Source organism: Malus domestica, chromosome 10 (genome assembly GCF_042453785.1).
Source record: "Malus domestica chromosome 10, GDT2T_hap1".
Lineage (NCBI taxonomy): Eukaryota > Viridiplantae > Streptophyta > Magnoliopsida > Rosales > Rosaceae > Malus > Malus domestica.
The window spans coordinates 14,296,856-14,319,182 of NC_091670.1; the positions used below are offsets into that span (position 1 = coordinate 14,296,856).

General features: G+C 37.5%; 2 protein-coding genes and 1 long non-coding RNA gene across 5 annotated transcripts; 2 read left to right on the plus strand and 1 right to left on the minus strand.

Annotated features, from left to right (window-relative positions):
- Positions 1-386: 386 nt before the first annotated feature.
- LOC114819160 (ethylene-responsive transcription factor ERF071-like) lies at positions 387-1,416 on the minus strand. The gene has a single exon (XM_029096440.2). The coding sequence runs from the start codon at positions 1,328-1,330 to the stop codon at positions 533-535; it is 798 nt and encodes a 265-aa protein (XP_028952273.1). The 5' UTR covers positions 1,331-1,416; the 3' UTR covers positions 387-532.
- A 5,140-nt stretch (positions 1,417-6,556) lies between these two features.
- On the plus strand, positions 6,557-10,300 carry LOC114826010 (uncharacterized). Of its 3 annotated transcripts, none has more exons than XM_070806509.1 (6): positions 6,587-6,832; positions 7,009-7,146; positions 7,565-7,656; positions 8,543-8,835; positions 8,903-8,978; positions 9,061-10,300. In XM_070806509.1, the coding sequence occupies exons 5-6, from the start codon at positions 8,969-8,971 to the stop codon at positions 10,203-10,205; spliced, it is 1,155 nt and encodes a 384-aa protein (XP_070662610.1). In that variant the 5' UTR covers positions 6,587-6,832; positions 7,009-7,146; positions 7,565-7,656; positions 8,543-8,835; positions 8,903-8,968; the 3' UTR covers positions 10,206-10,300. The 3 variants fall into 3 exon arrangements, with proteins under 3 accessions (XP_070662609.1, XP_070662610.1, XP_070662608.1); XM_070806507.1 differs by having other exon boundaries at positions 6,598-6,832; positions 7,598-7,656; XM_070806508.1 differs by having other exon boundaries at positions 6,557-6,832; positions 7,598-7,656; positions 8,543-8,978.
- Positions 10,301-19,202: 8,902 nt separating this feature from the next.
- LOC139188760 (uncharacterized) lies at positions 19,203-21,547 on the plus strand. The gene is made up of 4 exons (XR_011572020.1): positions 19,203-19,438; positions 19,614-19,750; positions 20,370-20,428; positions 21,324-21,547. It is a non-coding gene; the product is annotated as an uncharacterized lncRNA (long non-coding RNA).
- The last annotated feature ends 780 nt before the right edge of the window (positions 21,548-22,327 follow it).

Here is a 22,327-nt window from a genome sequence, read left to right on the forward strand (position 1 = left end):
TTTTCTGTCGATTTTATCCGACAAGAATGATTTTATTTATTCATTATTAATAAATTTTCTATCAGTTATATCCGACACAAGTTCTGTCGGTTTTAGTATTTTCTGTCGGTTTTAGCCGATAGAGAATGCTCTTATTTATTAATTATTAATCTATTCTCTGTCGGTTATATCTGACACAATTTTTGTCGGTTTTAGAGTATTTTCTGTCGGAAAATTCATTTCCTGAGGCTAGCAATTCTGTTGCTTATTATATCCGCCAATGCATTCATTTTCTGTCGGATTTTGCTTAAAATCTGACAGTAATATACGTTTCTTGTCGGTTATCATAACGACACTAATAAATGGTTTCGTAGTAGTGTTAATAGAACTTTCGATACACAAAATTATTTGTAGATAAAATGTGATTTTCCATTAAAATTGATCACATCATTGGTAATTAAAAGAACAAATGAACTTGTTTTAGTCACATACAAGCTACAATTGTTTCTAATAAAACAATCAAAGAAACAATTTTTATTATTATACTCAAATGCTATATATGAACATTTCCTGAATCCGAAGAATTATCAGTAGCATCCAGCATCATCATCCACTGTTGGAAGTCCTCTTCCAGTAACTCATTTTCCTTCATAATCCCCGTCGTTTCAACTTCCCCTGGAAATTCGACATTTTTATTCCTTTGCTCTGTAACTACTTGTTGCTGTTGTGGTTGTGATGAATTACTTTCTTGGGTCACCAATGTTGTGTCCGGAAACGGAAAATTGAGCTTCGCTCTTGGCCCCCGAAACTCGATTGCAGCTTTATCGTAAGCCCGGGCCGCCTCCTCAGCCGAAGTGAAAGTGCCTAGCCAGACCCTAGTCGCCCGTCTCGGGTCTCGAATCTCGGCAGCCCATTTACCCCAAGGCCGCTGCCTCACTCCCCTGTAGTTCTTCTTCACCCTCTTCTTCGGCCCTTTTTTGTTATTACTACTTCCCTTTTCCTCCTGGGCTGCTGGCGGGAACAAAGTACACCCGAGACACCCCTTGATTTTGCACTCGTGGCAGGTGTCCAAATCGGACGGCACCAAGAGAGTGTTGCTGGAGCAGCTAGTACTTGTAGTATAGCGGGGAGAGAAAGTGGAAGCGCGTTGTAGTGGGGGGAGGAGCGAATTCAAGTCCACGGAGGCGGCTGTGGCGGTTCCAGCGACGACGTTTTGAAGCGCAGAGACGATTACCGTGTATTCTTGATCTTGGGTGAGGCGGGGAAGCGGCGGCAAAGGCTGAAACGGAGGAGGGGCCGAGTGGGCTGGCTGGGAGTCGGAGGGCTTGAATCGCTTGTATGAAGGTTGCATGGTGTTTTCTAGAGAGAGAAAGTTGAGAATGTTGGTAGTGGGAAAAGCTTTGAATTTTTGAGTTGGGGAGAGAGTGGTGTGGTGGGGGTGGGGAGAGGGGGGGGGGGTTATACATGCTTGGGAGGATGACGTGGACGACAGTTGTCTAACACCGTTCACACACGGATTGGTCGCGCACGTGGGAATTTTTGTGATGTTATGGCGCGTAGCAGTGGACTGTCGTTTGGGATTCGAAAGACACACGCGCCGTTTTGACTGCGGAAGGTGACGCTATCTAAAAATGGAAGATTGGAACTTTTCACTGGGGCCCACGAGTTTGTGAAAGTTTGCTTTTGGTTAACGATAACAACCAACAGAAGATGTATGAAGAAGTTACGCATGTGATTACGTCATCATTACATGACAAACAATTTCTTGACTTGTTCTTAAATATTCAGTCAACATATGCTGTGAAAATCTTGAAAAGGTACGAAAATGTGACCATTATTTTTCTTGATATTATCGGTTTTTCCCCAATCCGATATTTTAAGTGATATCCAAGGGGTTTTCGTCCAAATTTCGCGATAATATCGATAATATTGATAATATCGCGATATTATCGATATTATCGTGAAATTTCGGAACTGTGCAAGTCGAAGACGAACGCCAGAGCTTCTACAGCTCCGGCCGACTGTAAAACAACCCCCTAGACTCCGATCTAGGTATGAACATGAAATAGAAGACGAGAGGAACGTTTTTATAACGTCTGTTTGCCGTGAAACAGCCGGAGGTGTTCGGAAAGTTCTTCGACACCCACGGCTTCGCCGGAGATGGGTGTGCCTATTCCCGAGTCGATTTCATCCCAAAAACCTTGCAAAAAGACGAGATAGAACTTCAATTTCACATCTAAGCTTCGATCTAGAACATAAAAAGAAAAACCCGAAGCTTACCTAACCGGAGAAATTGAAGGAACTCGCCGGAGCAGGTGCGATGGTGGGCGTGTGGGTCTCGGTGCAGAGAGAAAGGAGAGGTGTATGTGGGTATCGGTGCAGAGAGAAAGGAGAGGGAGGAGCAGAAGGTCGTGGTGTGTGTGTGGGTCTCGGTGCAGAGAGAAAGGAGAGGTGTATGTGGGTCTCGGTGCAGAGAGAAAGGAGAGGGAGGAGCAAAAGGCCGTGGTATGTGTGTAGGAGAAGGGAGAAGAGAGATCGAGAAATCTTTGTGTGTGTGTGTGTGTGTGGGAGAAGGGAGAAGAGAGATCGAGAGATCTCTGTGTGTGTGTGGGGGGGGGAGAAGGGAGAAGAGAGATCGAGAATGATCAAGAGAGAGAGAGACAGAGGTCGTGTCTGCGTGTGTGATGTTTGTGTGCGTGCGTTGTGTGCGTGTGTGGTTGCGTGCGTTGTGTGTGTGTGTGGGTTCCTCCTGTCAGGAGGACACATGACTCACTCAGGATTCCCGACAACTTTTACAATTATTTAGACAATTTCAGACCACTTTTACAATTATAACTTGTATTCTTTTCAGACCATGGATGGAGGTTTCATTCAAAACCGTGTGCCGATATTCTTTCAAAAGGTGGAGTATCAGAGCCATTCAGAGCATTTTCGTTTCTTCTTCTTCCCTTACCCTTTTCAAAGCTGCCATTGTGATATTCTTTCAAGAGGTAGAGTATCAGAGCCATTCAGCATTTTCGTTTCTTCTTCTTCCCTTACCCCTTTCAAAGTCATTCCAGATCCATTCCAAAGCTTGAACACAAAGGGTTCCATATTTAAAGTAAGTTTACAAACTTATATTTATATTATTGTAATTTATACAACAACAAAAAAATTTGTGTGGACTCGTATGTTAATTTTTTTAAGTAATTAATACTTGCACGTTAGTTTTTGTAAGTAATTAAGTAATGTTAACAATTACATGTTAATTTTTTTAAGTAATTAATACTTGCATGTTAGTTTTTGTAAGTAATTAAGTAATGTTAACAATTACATGTTAATTTTTTTAAGTAATTAAGTAATGTTGTATAATTATTCCCTAGGATAATTTTAATATGTTTAATGTTATTTATTATTTTATTTCCCTTACCATTTTCAAAGCCATTCCAGATCCATTCCAAAGCTTGAACACAAACGGTTCCATATTTAAGGTAAGTTTACAAACTTATATTTATATTATTGTAATTTATACAACAACAAAGAAATTTGTGTGGACTCGTATGTTAATTTTTTTTAAGTAATTAATACTTGCATGTTAATTTTTGTAAGTAATTAAGTAATGTTAACAATTACATGTTAATTTTTTTAAGTAATTAAGTAATGTTCTATAATTATTCCCTAGGATAATTTTAATATGTTTAATGTTATTTATTATTTTATTAATATTAGGTTTTATTATCAAATTGGATTATTATTCATTAATATTAGGTTTTTTTATTATCAAATTGGATTATTATTCATTAAATTAGATTATTATCAAATTGGATTATTATTCATTAAATTGGATTATTCATTAAATTGGCTTATTATCAAATTGGACTATTCATTAAATTGGATTATTATTAAATTGGATTATTATCAAATTGGATTATTATTCATCACTATGTTTTATATTAGGATTATTTTTTTTATCAAATTGGATTATTATTCATTAATATTAGGTTTTTTTATTATCAAATTGGATTATTCATTAAATTGGATTATTATTAAATTGGATTATTATTAAATTGGATTATTATCAAATTGGATTATTATTCATCACTATGTTTTATATTAGGATTATTTTTTTATCAAATAGGATTATTATTCATTAATATTAGGTTTTTTTAATTATCAAATTGGATTATTCATTAAATTGGATTATTATTAAATTGGATTATTATTAAATTGGATTATTATCAAATTGGATTATTATTCATCACTATGTTTTATATTAGGATTATTTTTTTATCAAATTGGATTATTATTCATTAATATTAGGTTTTATTATTCCATATTATTTTTTTAATTACTTAAATTTTTACAATCATTTTCTTTACTTCGTATTTAATTCTTCTGTAGAATAACTTTATTATTTAGGTTCTCTTATATAACCGTCATCACTACTATATTTTTTGGCCAAAAAATATTTGTCTAATTTTCATGAAAAATAAATGTAGGTACGTTTACGATGTCCAGTGGAGCTACTAAACGTGATCCAGCTTGGGAACATGGATACCTAATAGACGGAAACAAACATGGCACAATTTGCAAATATTGTGGTCGGGTAATGAAGAGTGGCGGAGCGACACGACTTAAGTACCATCTTAGTGGATTAGATCCAGCAAAAAATGTCCAACGATGCGATAATGTCCCCCCAGAAGTGAAGGCATTCATCAGCACATTATTAAAAAATAAAAAACAGCAGAAGGAAAAGATAACACAGGGAATGGAAAATATTCGAGTTGGGCTACGGGGAGAAGTCTATGGCCAAGCGATTGACAGTGATGATGATGACGATGAGGACGAATGTGATGATGACATGGGACCTGAAGAACGACGCAGTTTGAAACAAGCATTACGTGCCTCCAAACAGTCAGCATGGGAAAGAGAACATCTTCATAAAATTCCTAATAGAGCACAAGGTTTCGGGACAAGTGGTGGTGCATAAATGAGACGGGGAGGCAGTCTTAGAGAATCACAATCAATACCACCAATAGCCCCAAGTTTATATAAGTCATCCAAAGCACGTCAAAAGAGTGTTTGAAGTTATTTCACTGGAGGTAATGTGAAGGAGGGAATGGGGCGTCTAATTAGCAAGTTCTTTATCTATGAAAATGTCCCTGTTGCGAAGGCATCATCACATCATTTCAAAAATATAGTAGTGGGATGTCAACAGGCCGGTGTTGGAGTACAACCTCCCACTCCCTATGAGATAAGAAACAAATATTTGGATATGGAGTATAAAGACATTGGCGAGTATGTTAACAAGTTGAGGTCAAAGTGGGAAACTAATGGTTGCACAATCATGTGTGACGGATGGACCGGCCCGACCAGTTTGTCTATCATAAACTTCATGGTATACTCCAAGGGAAAGACAATTTTTTTGAAGTCTGTTGATGCTTCAGACCATATAAAGAACTACAAGTATATTTACAAATTATTGAGGGATGTAATCATGGAGGTGGGAGAGCATAATGTTGTCCAAGTCGTGACCGACAACGGTTCTGCATTTGTCAAAGCTGGAAAAAAGTTAATGAAGCATGATAATGTGTTTTGGACATCATGTGCAGCACATTGTATTGATCTCATGTTTGAGGCAATGGGGAAGAGAGAGAATGTTGCTACTGTGGTCAAAAGAGCTAGAACGATCACAAATTATATTTACAATCACGGTTGGTTGTTGGCAAAGATGCGTGAATTTTGAAAAGGAGAAATTATTCTTCCAGCTACCACTCGATTCGCCACCAACTATATTGCATTAGACAGCTTACTCAAGAAGAAAGCAGGGTTGAAGCAACTATTCACTAGTGACGATTGGGCCAACCAAAATTTGAGCCGCTCAAATACAGGTCGTATGGTGGAAAGTATTGTGCTTGATCATGCTTTTTGGACTCAATCAGAACATGTGTGCCAAGTGTTTGAACCTCTTTACAAAGTTTTACGGATCGTTGACACAGAAGTGTATCCTACTATGGGGGCAGTATATGAGTTGATGTGTGTAGTGAAGGATGAATTGGAAAGAAAACATGGTGCAAGGTGGGTCATAAAGATAATTGAAGACCGATGGTATAAAACATTATACCACGATTTGCATGCAGCAGGTATAAATTATGTCATAATTTGCAATTCATTTCTTTAGTTGCATAAGTATTATTTCTCTTATTAGAGTATGTGTTTCTTTGAATAGCATATTATTTGAATCCCCGATACCAATACAGACCCGGTGTGACAGCCCGTCCCTAATTTTAAGAATTTTTAAAGTTTTAATAAAGGATTTTACAAAAATGCCCTTCGAGGCACGCACATCATTCGAGGTTAATCGTTGTGTCGTGCCATCTAAGATTTGTTTTCTTGACATATCCTCGTAGTACTCGTCGTTACGGACGTGTGGGCGCAGACGGTTCGTGATTTGGAGTTATATCGAAGAAGTTATTAACGTTTGAAATTTGGAATTTTAAGGAATTATAATTTTAGTAAAATATAGAAATTCTTTTATGAAATTGGACGGCCCAGATTTATTGATGAATGAAATGGATGGCTGGGATGAGGGAAAGGTTTTTGGTGTGTGTATGTGTATGAGAAGAAGAAACAGAAAACAGAAAAGAAGAAGAGACTGGGCAGAAATGCCCAATCGGAGAAGAAGAAGGTGAGAGCAAACCAGAAGAAGGGAGAGGAAGAAGCTGACCAATCAGGGGACGGAAAGGAGGGAAAGGAGGGAGAGTGGTGCGCGGGGGAACAGGAGGAATGGGTCACCCTTGACCCGCGCGACCCAAGCTTCCAAATCGGCGGGTTTTCGCCATTTCCGTCCAAATTTCCGACGAATTGAGTCAAGGTACCACTCCTAATCATCATCTAGGCCTTCCCTCTTTACGTTTCACCCCAAGAATCATTGAATTTCGTTGTGATTTCGCGAAGAACACCCCTACGGGTGCCGCGACCCTTTTGTTTAAATTCTCCAAATTTTGAAATGTTTTCTTTCAATTACTAACACCTTTAGCATTCCTTTAGGACCTAGAACAAAGCCCAAGAGGTAATTGAGGCGTTGGAACAAGTTTGAAGGTCGAATTGGAAACACCCAAATTCTAGGGTTCTTCACGGTTTTGGTGAAATTGAAGCACTTCCAGGCCAAATTGGCCTTGGTCTCAGGTATGAAAGTTGTTCTACTCATTGAGATCTTCAAATCTGCAAATTTTGGTAATTTTTGGAAATAGTTGAATTTTCCGGCGAGCCAGGGGCGGCCAACCGCCACCCGCGGCGGCCCGCGCGGCGGCGCGTGGCCAATGGCCGCCAATGTCATTATTAGCTTGTGATTAAGGTTCTAGGTTCTGTTTTGATAATTGATGGACGTAAATTGAATAATTGAACCTAAGTTGGTTACGATTCGGGGTTAGGTGAAAATGTGAATTGACGATCCGACCGTTGGATGGTAACGAAATTTTAGGATGTTGTCCTAGAGGTATATTGTGGACCTCTGGAAGTTTCGGATTTGAAATCTGAATTGCAGATCATCCGGATCGAACTACGTAGTGACGTGTTTTATATAAGTTATGTATTCTATCGGCAGGATTTCTGAGGTTGGGTTTGATTATTGTTCTAGGCGCTAATCTTCATGACGCCTTGATGTGTGGTGCTAGGGAGTTGTTGAGCGAACTCCAGGTGAGTGGGCAGTTTTGTTTTCGTATTACCTTTATACTATAAATTTTTCCCAGAAGATGAATTTATACGAAATTATGTTTTGAAAATGCCATGCATAGAATTATTTGGAAAATGTGAATTTCATACGAGTTATATGATTGATATATGATGCATACATGTTGCATGGTGCTGTGGAGGCACAGGTAAGTCAGGTGAGTTCATTATTCATTTAATTGATTGTTGATAAGATGTTTCAAGCTCATAACCTGCACCCTAGGTGTTAGTGCTTATTTTATTCACCACACCGCACGCTCGCCTTGGATCCAAGTAGGTGGATGTCGTACAGACCATGTGAGGGTTCCGACATGCTAGTCGTATAGATCACTAGGCGTGATTCCGACTAGTGGGTGATCTTAGTTATGCGCGCTGATGATTGATGAGAGAAGCACTAGAGCGTATTTTTACACCTTTCATCGTACAGACTACCTTACGTAGTTCCGAGTGATGTGCAGAGTAGGGCCGTATAGGTCACTGTGGTGACTCCGGCTTAGTGAGATATTGAGCTATTGAATTAATCGTATAGGACCAACTGCAGGGTCTCCGATTGATTCCTTATTTCACCTGATTTATATTTTGATTTATGGCATGGCATGTTTTTCTTGAAAAATGTTAAAGATTTGGGATTCAAGTTTTGAGATTTCATATGGTTATATATATATATATATTTTTCTGAAAAGTGTTAAAGGTTTGAGATTTGAGATTTTTGCTTATATATATGTTTATATATATGCTATTTTCTGGGAAAGTATACAGGTTTTACGGTGAGGGGTTAGAAATATTTTAAATGAAAAGTTTTCGAAAAACTTTGTTTTACTGACCCACTCAATTTTGTTTTGCGCCCCTCCAGGTTCAAGTTAGCAGAGCTTTGGTGGCCACGAGGAATCCAACGGTGTTCTGACAGAATTCACAAAAGTAGGACTCACCCTCGGGTGTGTCATCTTAGTAATTGGAAAATTTTTTGTAAAGCTTCTGAACTATGTAAATGGTTACGTCACTCTCACGTGACGGCCAGCACGCCCTCCTTCGGGACGGGGTGTGTCACCCGGTGTTGGAGATGATGGTAACCTTATACGTGCTGTACATAATGTATACTCTAAATTAGACCCTGCATCACCAGCAGTTGGCCAATTTGGAAATGAGGTACACAATTACTTAAATTATAATAATTACTTTGTTGGATTAAACTAATACGATTTATTGAATTCAGCTAACATGGTTTAAAGATGCAAGAAGAACTTTTGGAGAACCAACATCAGTTGCTGCTCGAACAAATATGTCTCCTAGTGAGTATAAACATATTTCACTATAAGTTTATAATAGAATTTGTTGGAGTTATTAGGCTTATCAACATTGTTTTCATTGTAGCTGAATGGTGGATCATGTATGGGACCGATGCACCAACTGTGAGAAAGTTAGCAATCAAAGTATTATCACAAACAGTTTCCTCATCTGCTTGTGAAAGAAATTGGAGCACATTTGCACTCATACACACAAAGCAAAGAAATAAGTTGGCTCATAGTAGCTTGAAAAAATTAGTTTATTGCTACTACAACATGAAGCTTCAAATTCGAGATAAGGAAGCAGAAATAGATCATGTCGACCGTGGTGACCCACTAGATGTGTTTGATATTGTTGGTGAAGATGATGATACAAAGGGTAACCAACTTTTTCAATGGATTAGACCTCTTCATTTAGATGATGATGAAGGCAACCCAGCTCCCAGAGTTGCTGAAGAAGCACGTAATGAAGGGATAAATGTAGAAAAAGTATTAGAGGAGGAGGTGGGATCTAGCAGCGCTGACTCTTTGGAAGAACTTTTGCGCCCAAAACCAAGAAACATTGGAATTCCACCTTCTTCCAATCCTACACAACCACAACATCGTGCTGATACTAATGATAGCTCTAATACAAGATTAGGAGACTCACCTACCACCGGAGGTGGGAATGATGAAGGAGGTAGTGGAGTTGGAGGTAGTGGTGGTGGTGGATATGGAAACTATTATGGACCACCTCCCGGATTTATAAGCCCCTTCACTGGTGAGGCAAACTTCACGCATGCAACACAGGATGATGACCATGGCAGTAGGCGAGCAAGACCAGGAATTGGTGCCATAGGGAAGGATTATATTCACAGAGAAAGAGGCAAGGAGATTTTGTCAAGTCAAGAAGATGACTCGTTATCTAGAACTTCGGACTCTGTTGGAGTGGGAAGTAGTAACTATGGTAATACTCATAACCAACCATTTCCCTACCCTTCATATCCCATTCCTGTTGGGATGGAATCGAGCGACTCATGGAAACAATCCGAGACTCAATCTTCAAATGATTTTGCTTATGGACAAGGTCAACCAATCTCAGATCCATATGGGTGGCATGTTAACAATTACATACAAAATTATTTTGGGGATTTATCATTTGATAACTACTCTTCACAGTACACTCACTCTACACATAGGGATGATGAAGATAGTCAAAATTTTGAACCTCATAGGAACTCTATGTGGTACTAAGTCATTCATGTATCTTACCATGCAATGTATAAAGTGTAAAATATTGTACTAATTCATTATATATAAATGATTATGGTGTGTTTAGACTTCTTTCATTAATTACTACATATTTTCTACACTCACAATGTTTGTCAGCTCGCTATATAATCAACTTGATAATGTTAAATCCATCATGCAATGTATTTCCTTCCAATTTTTGTGATAAATTAATAGATAATTGACTAAATAAACATCCTGCAAAGTTTCAATAAAAATTTCCAAGTTTTTCTTACAATTTCCGTGGTTTCCATGTAATTTTTATCGATATCGATATTATCCCGATATTTCCATCGATATTTCCGTGTTTTCGGACTACCGATATTTCCGATATTACCGATATTTTCTTCCTTGCTTATAAGCCCATTCAAAGTTTCTCCTCCCACCAATGTGAGATTCATTTTCAACACGTAAGGACTATTTGTTTTAAGAGAGCAACTGAACTATACAATTATATTATCATTGCGGTGTCTTAGTTTAATAATATACAACATCAATCATTGTGGTGTCTTATTTTAATAATATACAACATCATATAAAGAGAAATTACACATGTACTAATATTGATCGATATAGAATGTTATTGGGACAATGTACATGTGTGTCATAAACATCTTTGTGTAAATTTTATGTTTTACTCGGCTGCAAAAAGAGTATCTCACATACTACAACTAATTAACACATCTTTAATAAAATCAAGAGCTCCTCGTAAGTTGTAGCAACATAAATTGCAAACCGAACAAGCAAAGGTATTTGCAAATGATACTAGTAGGTGCAAAAGCTCTAATTTCGTCAAAAATACGAGCTACAGTGTGCCAAAATGTCATGTGTATTCAATCATATAAGATGACCCTAGAATTTTCAATGAATGTGAGCATACTAGTAGGTGATTGACATGGTTCATCTGTACAAATGAATCAGATTCATTAGACTATATTGTAGACTTTAGCAATGTCTCATGAACTTAAGGCCTTATCTTACTTTTTTCCCCTTAAATTGCTACATAATCTTTTAAGATGCATCAATTTAAGTGCCGCAGCTAACAAAGAAAATATGAGAAAATTTAACATATAAACGCAAATTGAAGAGTTATAAAAGATTAAGCCGTTGAAATCAAATTAAAAGTTTGAAGAGCAAATTGGAAGATCATTATTAACTTGGGAGACATTACCAAATTTATTCATTAACTTAATAAGAATGACATGAAAGATAACAGGTTTTGGGTCAATCTTTAACAAGTCGGGTCATTATCAGATCACTCATTAAGAACTTGTGAACAAGTGGGGTCGTTCTCCAATCACCCATTAAGAACCCGAAGAAATCGTTTACCAGATTTATACATTAGACATGAAAATTTCAATACCCCTTAACCGAACACGAAATGACACGACTTGTTAATGAATCGGATCGTTATTAGATCACCTATTAAAAAATCATTAAGATAACGAGTTTGACATAATACATCATGTTAAAATAATGACTATGACATAAAAACGATACAAACACAATAAACACGATCTGTTTATCGGGTCTGTGTTGGCATTGAGTGTAAATTCACACCATCGATGCAACTGGCAATTGTACGACCTGATGCAGTGCTATAAAGTACAAATATGTCTTTATTGTAGACTCTAGTATTTGTCATTTATTTTGAACTTTGGACTTTCCAATAAAAAAACACGGTCGTCGGTATCATGACCTCTGGCATTGCAGTACACTCGGTCACAACATCTCCACTCTAATTGGTTCCAAACCCCAAAGGCTGGAGTGCGACCCCCACCAAATATCAACCTAGCTATTTGTGCATTGATGGTCTTAAACTTTAACTAACGGACGTTAAGTGCTAGATTATATATTCTAATTTTAAAAAATTATTTTCGCAACCCGGGTTTAATTTTCTGCACAAGCACTCTTGTTTGGTTTGTTCATTAATTCTCTTTTGATTATTTTTTTTTAATTTAAAGACTAGAAATAAAATGAGTCTACATTGGAGATAATGGATGTGGGAAAATAATTTCCTTTCATTAATTTTTTTCTGACTTGATTGCCTCAAAACGTGAGTGACTTCTATCAGTTACACCACTATCATAACTTCACACACTATAAATCAATGTTGTATGTAAATTTCCTTCCACATGACAATTACTATTATTTAGCTCGAAATGCTCCAATGACTTCATACTCATTTCACGATGACCCACTCACCTGACTCAACCTCACAAAAAAGTTCTGAATATAGATGGCAAATGAAGGATAGAAACGTCCCTTCCACCATTTTTGTTGTAATACCCTAAAAATTTAAACATATGAATATGTGGAGAAAAATCGAAAATAAATCGATTTATGATTATGAAAAATTGAATTGAGAACTTTTAAAGTTTGTTTCCAGAAATTATTATAATTTATGTCGTAAAATTTATCGATAAGTGAAAAAGATGAAAATGCCTTAGTTAGCTTAACGTAATTATACGAGGACGTATTTTATCCTCATATATTTTATCGGATTTCTTGATATAATTAAATAAAGAACGATCCTACGAGCGCGTAGGCGAAAACCGTTAGTAAAACGGAGTTATAACGAAGCAGTTATTAACGATTGAAGTTGAGGGCAAAATAGTCATTTTGCCATTAATTTGGAAGGCTCCAGAAAATCTGAAGCAATGGGAGTGCCATGTGTGTGGCTGTGATGAAGAGGGACGGAGAGAAAGGAGAAAGGGGGATTGGGAATTGACCAATCAGGAAGAGGGAAATGAGGGGATGGGAAAGAAGAAAGAAAGGGTTAACGGGTTGACCTGAATAACCCATCAGACCCGACCCGTTCCGCCACCTTCCTGATGATTTTTCGTCAATTTTCTAGCAATATAAACCTCACCACCACCCTCAAATCAATCAGCCTCTTCCCTTTTCCATTTCCACCCAAATTTTATTGGGTTTGAGCTTGAATTCGGGCAGAACGGAACCCGTGGGTTCCGAGAATGCCACGGTGGAAATTCGACAATCGTGAAAGTAATGTCGACCACCGCCACCATCAAACCACTTCTCCTAAGGCCAGGAACAAAGCCCAAACAGTTTTAGGGGCAGTGGTGTTGCGGATTGGTCGAATTGAAGAACATCCAAATTTTAGGATTCTGGTGTGTTCGAGGAAAATTGGAGCTATTCCCGGCCAAATTGGGCTTAGTCACATGTATGAAAATTTTTCCCCTCACTAAGATCTACTTTCCTGTAAAATTTGGTAATTTTTGGAAATATTTGAATTTTCCTGCGAGTCGAGGCGGCCGATCGCCACTTGCGACAGTGCGTGGCCAGTGGGCTACCGATGCTATTTTATTATAAATTGATATCTTGATCTCAGATTTGACACCCGTAGTATGCGATTTGATTATTGTGAACCTAGTTTCATTAAGGTGCATTACTTGATTATTATTTAAATTGATGATCTGACCGTTGGATCGTCACCAAACTCTAATGCATTATAGAACATAATATTTGAGGATATTAGGAACTGACGGATTGGAAATCCGAAGTATGGATCTTTCCGAATTGGATTTCTAAGTTTGTAAAATAAATTGTTGACTGCCACCTAATCTTAATAATTGGCGGAGATCCGACCGTTGGATCGCTATGAGAATTTAGTATATCGTTCTATAAGAATAATGCAGACCTTAGGAAGTTATAGATCTGAAATATGATCGGTGGATCTTCTAGATCGAATTCTGTAGGGTTGTGGCCCCTATCGTTGATCGAGAGTTGACTTTTGGTAAACTTGGCTCATAACGTTCTGAATTTTAAATTTAGTACTACGGGATACTAAGTGAAGTCTTGTGGGTCTACATTGGTTAGAGAGTGACTCGAATTTATGTGATATGGTTATTACCTTGATTTCTTACATTAATATCATTTGTGAATATGAAATGGTTATATAAATGTCATTTCCATTTAAATGTGATTATATATATATATATATATATATTTATATTTATATTTAGCCATGAAATGATCGAATTTGATTTATGGTGGTTAATAGAATATTAATTAATCATGATTTTATTTTGGGGCTATCATCGTGAATAGTTTTCGTACAGAATTTCTGGGGCGTTATAGTACCCATTTGGTGTGATTCGATCATGAAAGCTAATGTTGAATATTTCCGTTACTAGAATATTTTTGGAAATGGATAAAAGAATGAATGTTGAACTATGAAGGGCTTGATCTCGCTCAAGGGTACGTAGGTAGTCTAACAGTGGTTAGATGCAGCCCTAAATAATCGAGAATTAATCTTTTTGTTGAGAAATTGTTTTAACAAAAGAAATTTGGGGATTAAATTGATAATTTAATCGTATATTTTGATAATTAAAATATAGATATAGTTTTGTGAGGAATTAAGGAATTGAAGTAAAGAATCGTGATTAATGGTAGTAAATCAAACAAGAGTTTAAATTGGGCCTATTATCGGAATTATTTCCTGAAAATAAGTATTTCGGGGGTGGGGCGTTACAAATGGTATCAGAGCAAATGATCCTATCTTACATTGTGAGATATTATTATTGAGTTTGTGGATGTGAATTGTGAATTTCATTGATATTTGCAGTATTTTTATAAATTTTATGAATGTGAAGGACTTTATGTGAAATGTCTATATTGTGAATCACTATGAAGTGAATTGAATTGAGTAGGAGTAGGAAATTTTAAAATGTCATATTTTATGTATAGCTTAGAATATGAGCTTTTGATTTAAGTTTCATATTAACCTTGAATTGGGTTGTTATTATGTTATGTGTTATAAAATTTTTTAAATAAGATAATTGTGGAATTGTGACAAGTAGATGAAAAAGTCATATTATACCTGTGCCATTGAGGAATGTTTGATTTGGGCGAAAAAAGCCCGTAGATGTCGATCTGGGCGTGATAGCCTGTGGAATGGGAGGAATGTTTGATTGGGCAAAAATGGCCTGTGGATGTTGATTTGGGCAAAAAGGCCCGAGGATGTGTGATTGGGCAAAGTGGCTCGTGAACGATGAATTGGGCGAAATGACCCGTGAAATGTAAAGGAATGGTTGAATGGGCACAAAGACCCAGTGTTTTCGGGGAGAAGCTCCATGTGTGGGCTGTGAGAATGACTTATTGAAGTGATAAAAAAGTGTGATGTGTATTGGCCAAGTATAATACAGTCTTTTCCCGTCTACTAGTCACTGATTGGGATAAAAAAAAACAAAAAAAGGGATGAAATCATTGTTTTGTCAATGATAATTATGGTTGGAAATTCTAATATTTATGAAAGTTATGATGATTTATCGAACTAGAATGAAATCATAAACTGAGGTTATGATTTGTTCATCATAACTAGAATAGTGAAAAGATCATGAAGATTCTTCATTTATTGAATTATTGGTGGACATGAATAAAATTATAGAGTGAGATTTCGAGTTCGTTTAATATAAACGATTTTCCAGTTGTGTGTTTTTTTTTTATTTATTTATTTATTTTTTACGTTTGATAAAAAGAATTGATGGGGAAAGATTGTAATTACAAATTTGATTGGTTTAGTTGCCATAGTCATGAGTTGTCATTGTTGGATTTGATATTGCGAACAAAACTGATGAAGAGCACGTATTCTCATGGCTATGTGATTAAGTTTTGTTGGCCAATAGAGTTGTAATATATTTAAATTTCTCTTCTTTGGTTGATGGAATGTGAATAGTACTCTGGAAGTCGAGTCACTAATTTATTTGATCGGAAAGAAAGATTTAAAAGGCTTTTAAATTTACTATGGGTAATTTAGTTTATTTGCGGATATGAAGGAAATCATAGAATGAGATTTTGATTCGTTCAATGGTAACGGTATTGCAGATAATTGTTTTAATATATAGTGGTGAGTAATAGTGATTGGAATTCCAATGATTTTGGCCGGAGTTCATGATATTTGTTTTGCTAATGAAGGATATGGAAATTTTTTTCTGATGGTTGATATCTATTTTGCCAATGTGTGTGGCTAGAAGTTCTGGTATATTTTTACCAACGAATGTGGTTGGAAGGCTGAGTATAGAACATTCTCATTAGATTATTTATTTTTGGAGTTTGAATAAAATCGTAGATTGAGATTATGATTTTATTCACTATAAAAGGAATTTGGGGGGGGGGGGGAATAGTTCTAAATTCTTTTCATAACTCGAGATTTATTTTAACCGGGGGGGGGGGGGGGAATATAATACCCTAAAAATTTAAATATATGAATATGTGGAGAAAAATTGAAAATAAATCGATTTATTGTTATGAAAAATTGAATTGAGAACTTTTAAAGTTTTGTTTCTGGAAATTATTATAATTTACGTCGTAAAATTTATCAATAAGTGAAAAAGATGAAAATGCCTTAGTTGGCTTAACGTAATTATATGAGGAAGTATTTTATCCTCATATATTTTATTGGATTTCTTGATATAATTGAATAGAGAACAACCCTACGAGCGCGTAGGCAAAAACTGTTAGTAAAACAAAGAAGTTATTAATGATTGAAGTTGAGGGTAAAATAGTCATTTTGCCATTAATTTGGAAGGCTCCAGAAAATCTAGAGCAATGGGAGTGCCGCGTGTATGGCTATGATGAAGAGGGATAAAGAGAAAGGAGAAAGAGGGATTGTGAATTGACCAATCAGGAAGAGGGAAAGAAGGGGACGAGAGAGAAGAAAAAAAAGGGGGAAACGAGTTGACCCGAATAACCTATCGGACCGGACCCGTTCCGCCACCTTTAAATCAATCAGCCTCTTCCCCTCTTCCATTTCCACCCAAATTTTATTGGGTTTGAGCTTGAATTCGAGCAGAACGGAACCCGTGGGTTCCGAGGGTACCACGGCGGAAATTCGACGATCGTGAAAGTAATGTCTACCATCACCACCATCAAACCACTTCTCCTAAGGCCAGGAGCCGAAACAATTTTAGGGGCGGTGGTGCTGCGGATTGGTCGAATTGAAGAACACCCAAATTCTTAGGTTCATGTGGGTTCGATGGAAATTGGAGCTTTTCTCGGCCAAATTGGGCTTAGTCACAGGTATGAAAATTTCTCCCCTCATTGAGATCTATGTGCTTGTAAAATTTGGTAATTTTTTGAAATAGTTGAATTTTTCAGCAAGTCGGGACGGCCAACTGCCACCTGAGGTGGCGCGTGGCCAATGGGCCGCCGATGCTATTTTACGCTAAATTGATATCTTGATCTCAAATTTGACGCCCGTAATATGTGATTTGATTATTGTGAACCTAGTTTTATTAAGGTGCATCACTTGATTATTATTTGAATTGACAATTCGACCGTTGGATCCACTACTACAAAATTCTCTATAACTGGCGGTCCAAAAACCGACAAAAAACGTATCTTACTGTCGGATTTTAAGCAAAATCTGACAGAAAATGGATGCAGTGGCGGATATAATAAGCGATAGAATTGCCAACGTCAGGAAATGAATTTTCCGACAAAAATACTCTAAAACCGACAGAAATTGTGTCGGATATAACCGACAGGATATATATTTATAATAAATAAATAAGAGTATTTCTGTCGGATAAAACCTACAGAAACTACTAAAACCGCCAGAACTTCTGTCAGTTATAACTGACAGAAAATTTATTATTAAGAATAAATAAAAACATTATTGTCGGCTAAAACCGACAGAACATATATTAATAATAAAAAAATATAAATCACTTTCTGCATTTTCCATATCCAGCTTGATTTTGCATGTGTTTTCTGTGCTAGTCCATAAAAGCTCAAGTCCTTAACAGTGTTTCCTGCTGCGATAGAGGCTGTCTGATTTCCATGACCGATGTCATCCCTTGCAGATTCAGACATGTAATATCGAGCTCCGATGAGCTTGCTGCAAAATATGCATTTCACTCATCGTATAATCTTAGTATACGCAGACACACCATTTTACTCCTTTGTAGTGACATAATAAATTATATCAGAGTGCTCACCAGCAAGTTTTTCCCTTTCCTTGTCAATGAGTTTTGCTGCAAACCCATTGAAACTCCTTTCGTAATTTCGTACCAGTAAACTTTCCAGCGAACTGAGAGAGTGAGAGAGGATAAGAACTAGGTTTTGGCTAAAAATGGAGTGCCAAAGCTTCAAAAAAAAATCACACAAATCAATTCGAAATACACGAACACGTTCAATAAATTAATAAAATTATCAAAATTGCCACAAAATTAAAAATGTATGCACACCTCAAACAAAATTTGCCTAACTGAATTTCCAATTAAAACTATCGAAATGAAAAATATGGCAGAAATATGTACATATATATATATGCTTGCTTGGGAAATGGAAAATCTGGAGGTCGCGATCTGATTCGGAGGCCCTCTGCCCGCACGATGGTGCGATTACAGAGACGGAGCGAGAAAGGAAGCGAGAGTGTTTTTCAGATGGGAGGAGAGAGAGAGAGAGAGAGAGAGAGAGAGAGAGAGAGAGAGAGAGAGAGAGAGAGAGAGAGAGAGGAGCGCTTCTTTTTGGATTTTATTTGGTGACGTCCCAGCCAATAAATGTTTAAACGACTTGTCGTTTAGGAAAATTAATCACAATTTCCGGCGGAGGCTAGTTGGGCAATCGTGTGACAGCTCGTCCCTGATTTTAAGAGTTTTAAAGTTTTAATAAAGGATTTTACAAAAAATGTCAGTTGAGGTACGTACATTATTTGAGGTTAATCGTTGTGTCATGCCTTCTAAGATTTATTTTCTTGACATATCCTCATAGTACTCGTCGCTACGAACGTGTGGGCCCTGACGGTTCGTTATTTGGAGTTATAACGAAAAAGATTTTAAAGTTTGAAGTTTGGGAATTTTATAAATTTCATTATTAAAATTTGGATGGCCCAGATTTAATGAAGAATTAAATGGATGGCTTGGATGTAAGGAAAACAAAAATAAATAAATATAAGTGAAAGAAGGTTTTTGTGTGTGTGTGTGCGTGAGAGGAAGAAACAGAGGAAGGAGATTGGGCAGAAATGCCCAATCGGGACAAGAGAGAAGAAGGCATCAGGAAAGATTGAGAGAGAGAGAAGCCGACCAATCGGAACAGAGGAAAGGAGGAAAGGAGAGAGGGCGAGAAGCGGAGGAGAGAAGATCAGAAATGGGTTTTCCCCCAACCCGTTTACCCGCGACACCCACACCCAAATTCCGACGATTTTCACCGGAATTCTCACAAATTGGATCAAGGTACCACTTCCAATCAACGCCTAGGCTTTCCCTCTTCATGTTTCACCCCAAAAATCATGAAATTTGATGGTGAATTGGTGAAGAACGCACCCGTGGTGCCGTGAATTTCTTGTCCAAATTCTTCAAATCTTGAAATGTTTTCTTTCAATTACTAACGCCATTAGAATTCCCTTAGGACCTAGAACAAAGCCCAAGCGTTGGTTGGGACGACGGAGTTGATTTGAAGACGAATTGGAACTCACCCAATTCTAGGGTCCGCACGGATGTTGGTGAAATTGAAGTGTTTCCAGGCCAAACTGGCCTTGGTCTCAGGTATAAAGTTTACTCTACTCATTGAGATCTTCGATTCTATATTTTTTTGAGAATTTTTGGAAATAGTTGAATTTTCCGGCGAGCCGGGGCGGCCGACCGCCACCCGCGGCGGCCCGTGCGGCGGCGCGTGGCCAATGGCCCGCCAATGTCATTCTTAGAATGTGTTTAAGGTTCTAGGTTCAGATTTGATAATTGTTGGACGTAAATTGAGTAATTGAACCTAAGTTCCTTACGATTCGTGGTTAGGTAAAAATGTGAATTGACGATCCGACCGTTGGATTGTCACCAAACTTTGATACATTGTAATACGTAATATTTGAGGATTATAGGAACTTATGGATCGGGAATCCGATATACGGATCTGTCGGAATTGGAGTTGTAAGTTCATAATGTAGAATGTTAACCGTCACTTGGTTTTGGAAATTGACGGAGATCGGACCGTTGGATGGTAATGAAATTTTAGGATGATGTCCTAGAGGTATATTGTGCACCTCTGTAAGTTATGGATTTGAAATCTGAGTTGCAGATCTTTCGGATCGAACTACGTAGTGACGTGTCTTATATAAGTTATATATTCTATCGATATGAATTCTGAGGTTGGATTTGATTATTGTTCTAGGCGCTGATCGTCACGACGCCTTGATGTGTGGTGCTAGGGAGTTGTTGGGTGAACTCCAGGTGAGTGGGCAGTTTTTGTTTCTCGTATTACCTATATACTATTAATTGTCCCAAAAATTGAATTTATATGAAAGTATGTTTTCAATTGCCATGATGTATATATAAATTATATGAATTGATATTGATGCATATATATATATGTGAATTGGTGTTGTGGATGCATAGGTGAGTATCAGGTGAGTTTATATGGTTTATATGAATGAATGATTATGTGAATTATGTTGAGAGCTCGTAACCTGCACCCCTGGTGTTAGTGCTTATGTTATTCACCCTGCATCACACGCTCACCTTGGATCCAAGTAGATGCTAGTCGTACAGACCACTAGAGGTGGTTCCGACACACTAGAGGTGGTTCCGACATGCTAGTCGTACAGACCATTAGAGGGGTTCTGACTGGTAGGTGACCTTAGATTATGTGCACAGATGATTAATGAGAGAAGCACTAGAGCGTATTATTTCACCATCTTAGTCGTACAAACTACTATAGTTAGTTCCGACTTATGTGCAGTGTAGGGCCATACAGGTCACAGTTGGTGACTCCGGCATGGCCATACAGGTCATAGTTGGTGACTCCGGCTGGATGGGATATTGAGCTATAGAATCAGCCGTACAGGACCACTGTAGGGTCTCCGGTTGATTTATTATTTCACCTGATTTATATCGATGCATTCATATTATATTTTGGCATATGGCTTGGCATGGCATATTCTTTCTGAAAAACGTTGAAGGATTATAATTTGAGCTTTTGATGATATATATATGTTTATATATTATTATGTTACTTTCTGGGAAAGTATACGGGTTTTACAGCGAGGGGCTAGAAATGTTTTAAAGGAAATGTTTTCGAAAAACTTTGTTGTACTGACCCACTCAATTTTGTTTTGCGCCCTTCCAGGTTCTAGTTAGCAGAGTTTTGGTGGCTACGAGGAATCCAGCGGTGTTTTGACAGAAGTCACAAAAGTAGGACTCCCCCTCGGGTGTTTCATCATAGTAATTGTATTTTTTTAAAGCTTCCGAACTGTGTAACTGGTTACGTCACACTCACGTGACGGCCAGCACGCCCTCATTCGGGAGAGGGTGTGTTAGTTGGTATCAAAGCCTAGGTTGCAATTCTGGACATCTTGAGAATTTCCTAGTGTCTTCTGTTAGAACTATACCGCCTCGTAGCGAGCCACGTAGTTTGGATGAGCCTAATTCCTTTGATATAGTAGTTTGGGGGGAAACTATTGCCATTGTGATTCAATCTATTATCTAAAGGAACCTTTTGACACTGGTTATAAGTTAAATTTGAATCACTTTGGGGAAATGAAGAACCTAAGAGAGCAGATCGATTGCTTAATCATTTGGGAAAAGTCGTTTCGAATTATGCAAAGTCAAGGGAATATTCCTCCCGATAGGTGGGTCGAGATAACTACCTAGTTTCTGAGTGTTGAATCTGCATTCTGATGGAGATAGGAATGTTATCTGATGTTATCGGAAGAACAGTTGTTTGGAAGTCGTTTAAAGAATTGTTTAAGGAAAAGTTCATTCCTCCGGCATATTATTATTGAGAGTTTACAGATTTTCCTTGTTTCCATTCGGATGTTGTTGCTAATCCGGTCGAGGTGTTATGTCGTTTTTGGCTGGATAATAAGAAGAAGTGGTGTTTTTTGGCTACCACTATTCATTGTACTTTTTACCAGGAGTTTACGAGATGTTGTTGAGCATTGAGGACTCTGAGAACATGACCAGCGAGAGTAAATATGAATAAGAAAAGAATGAGAATCAGAGGAAGGATGACCAAGGTAAAGGTCAGTCATCTCAGAGCTTCAAAAAAAAAAAAAGTGGAAATAATTCTAATTCTTCTAGTAGGCTTTCGTGCCACTGGTCAGAGGCGAAGTGATAGATTTACTAGTGATC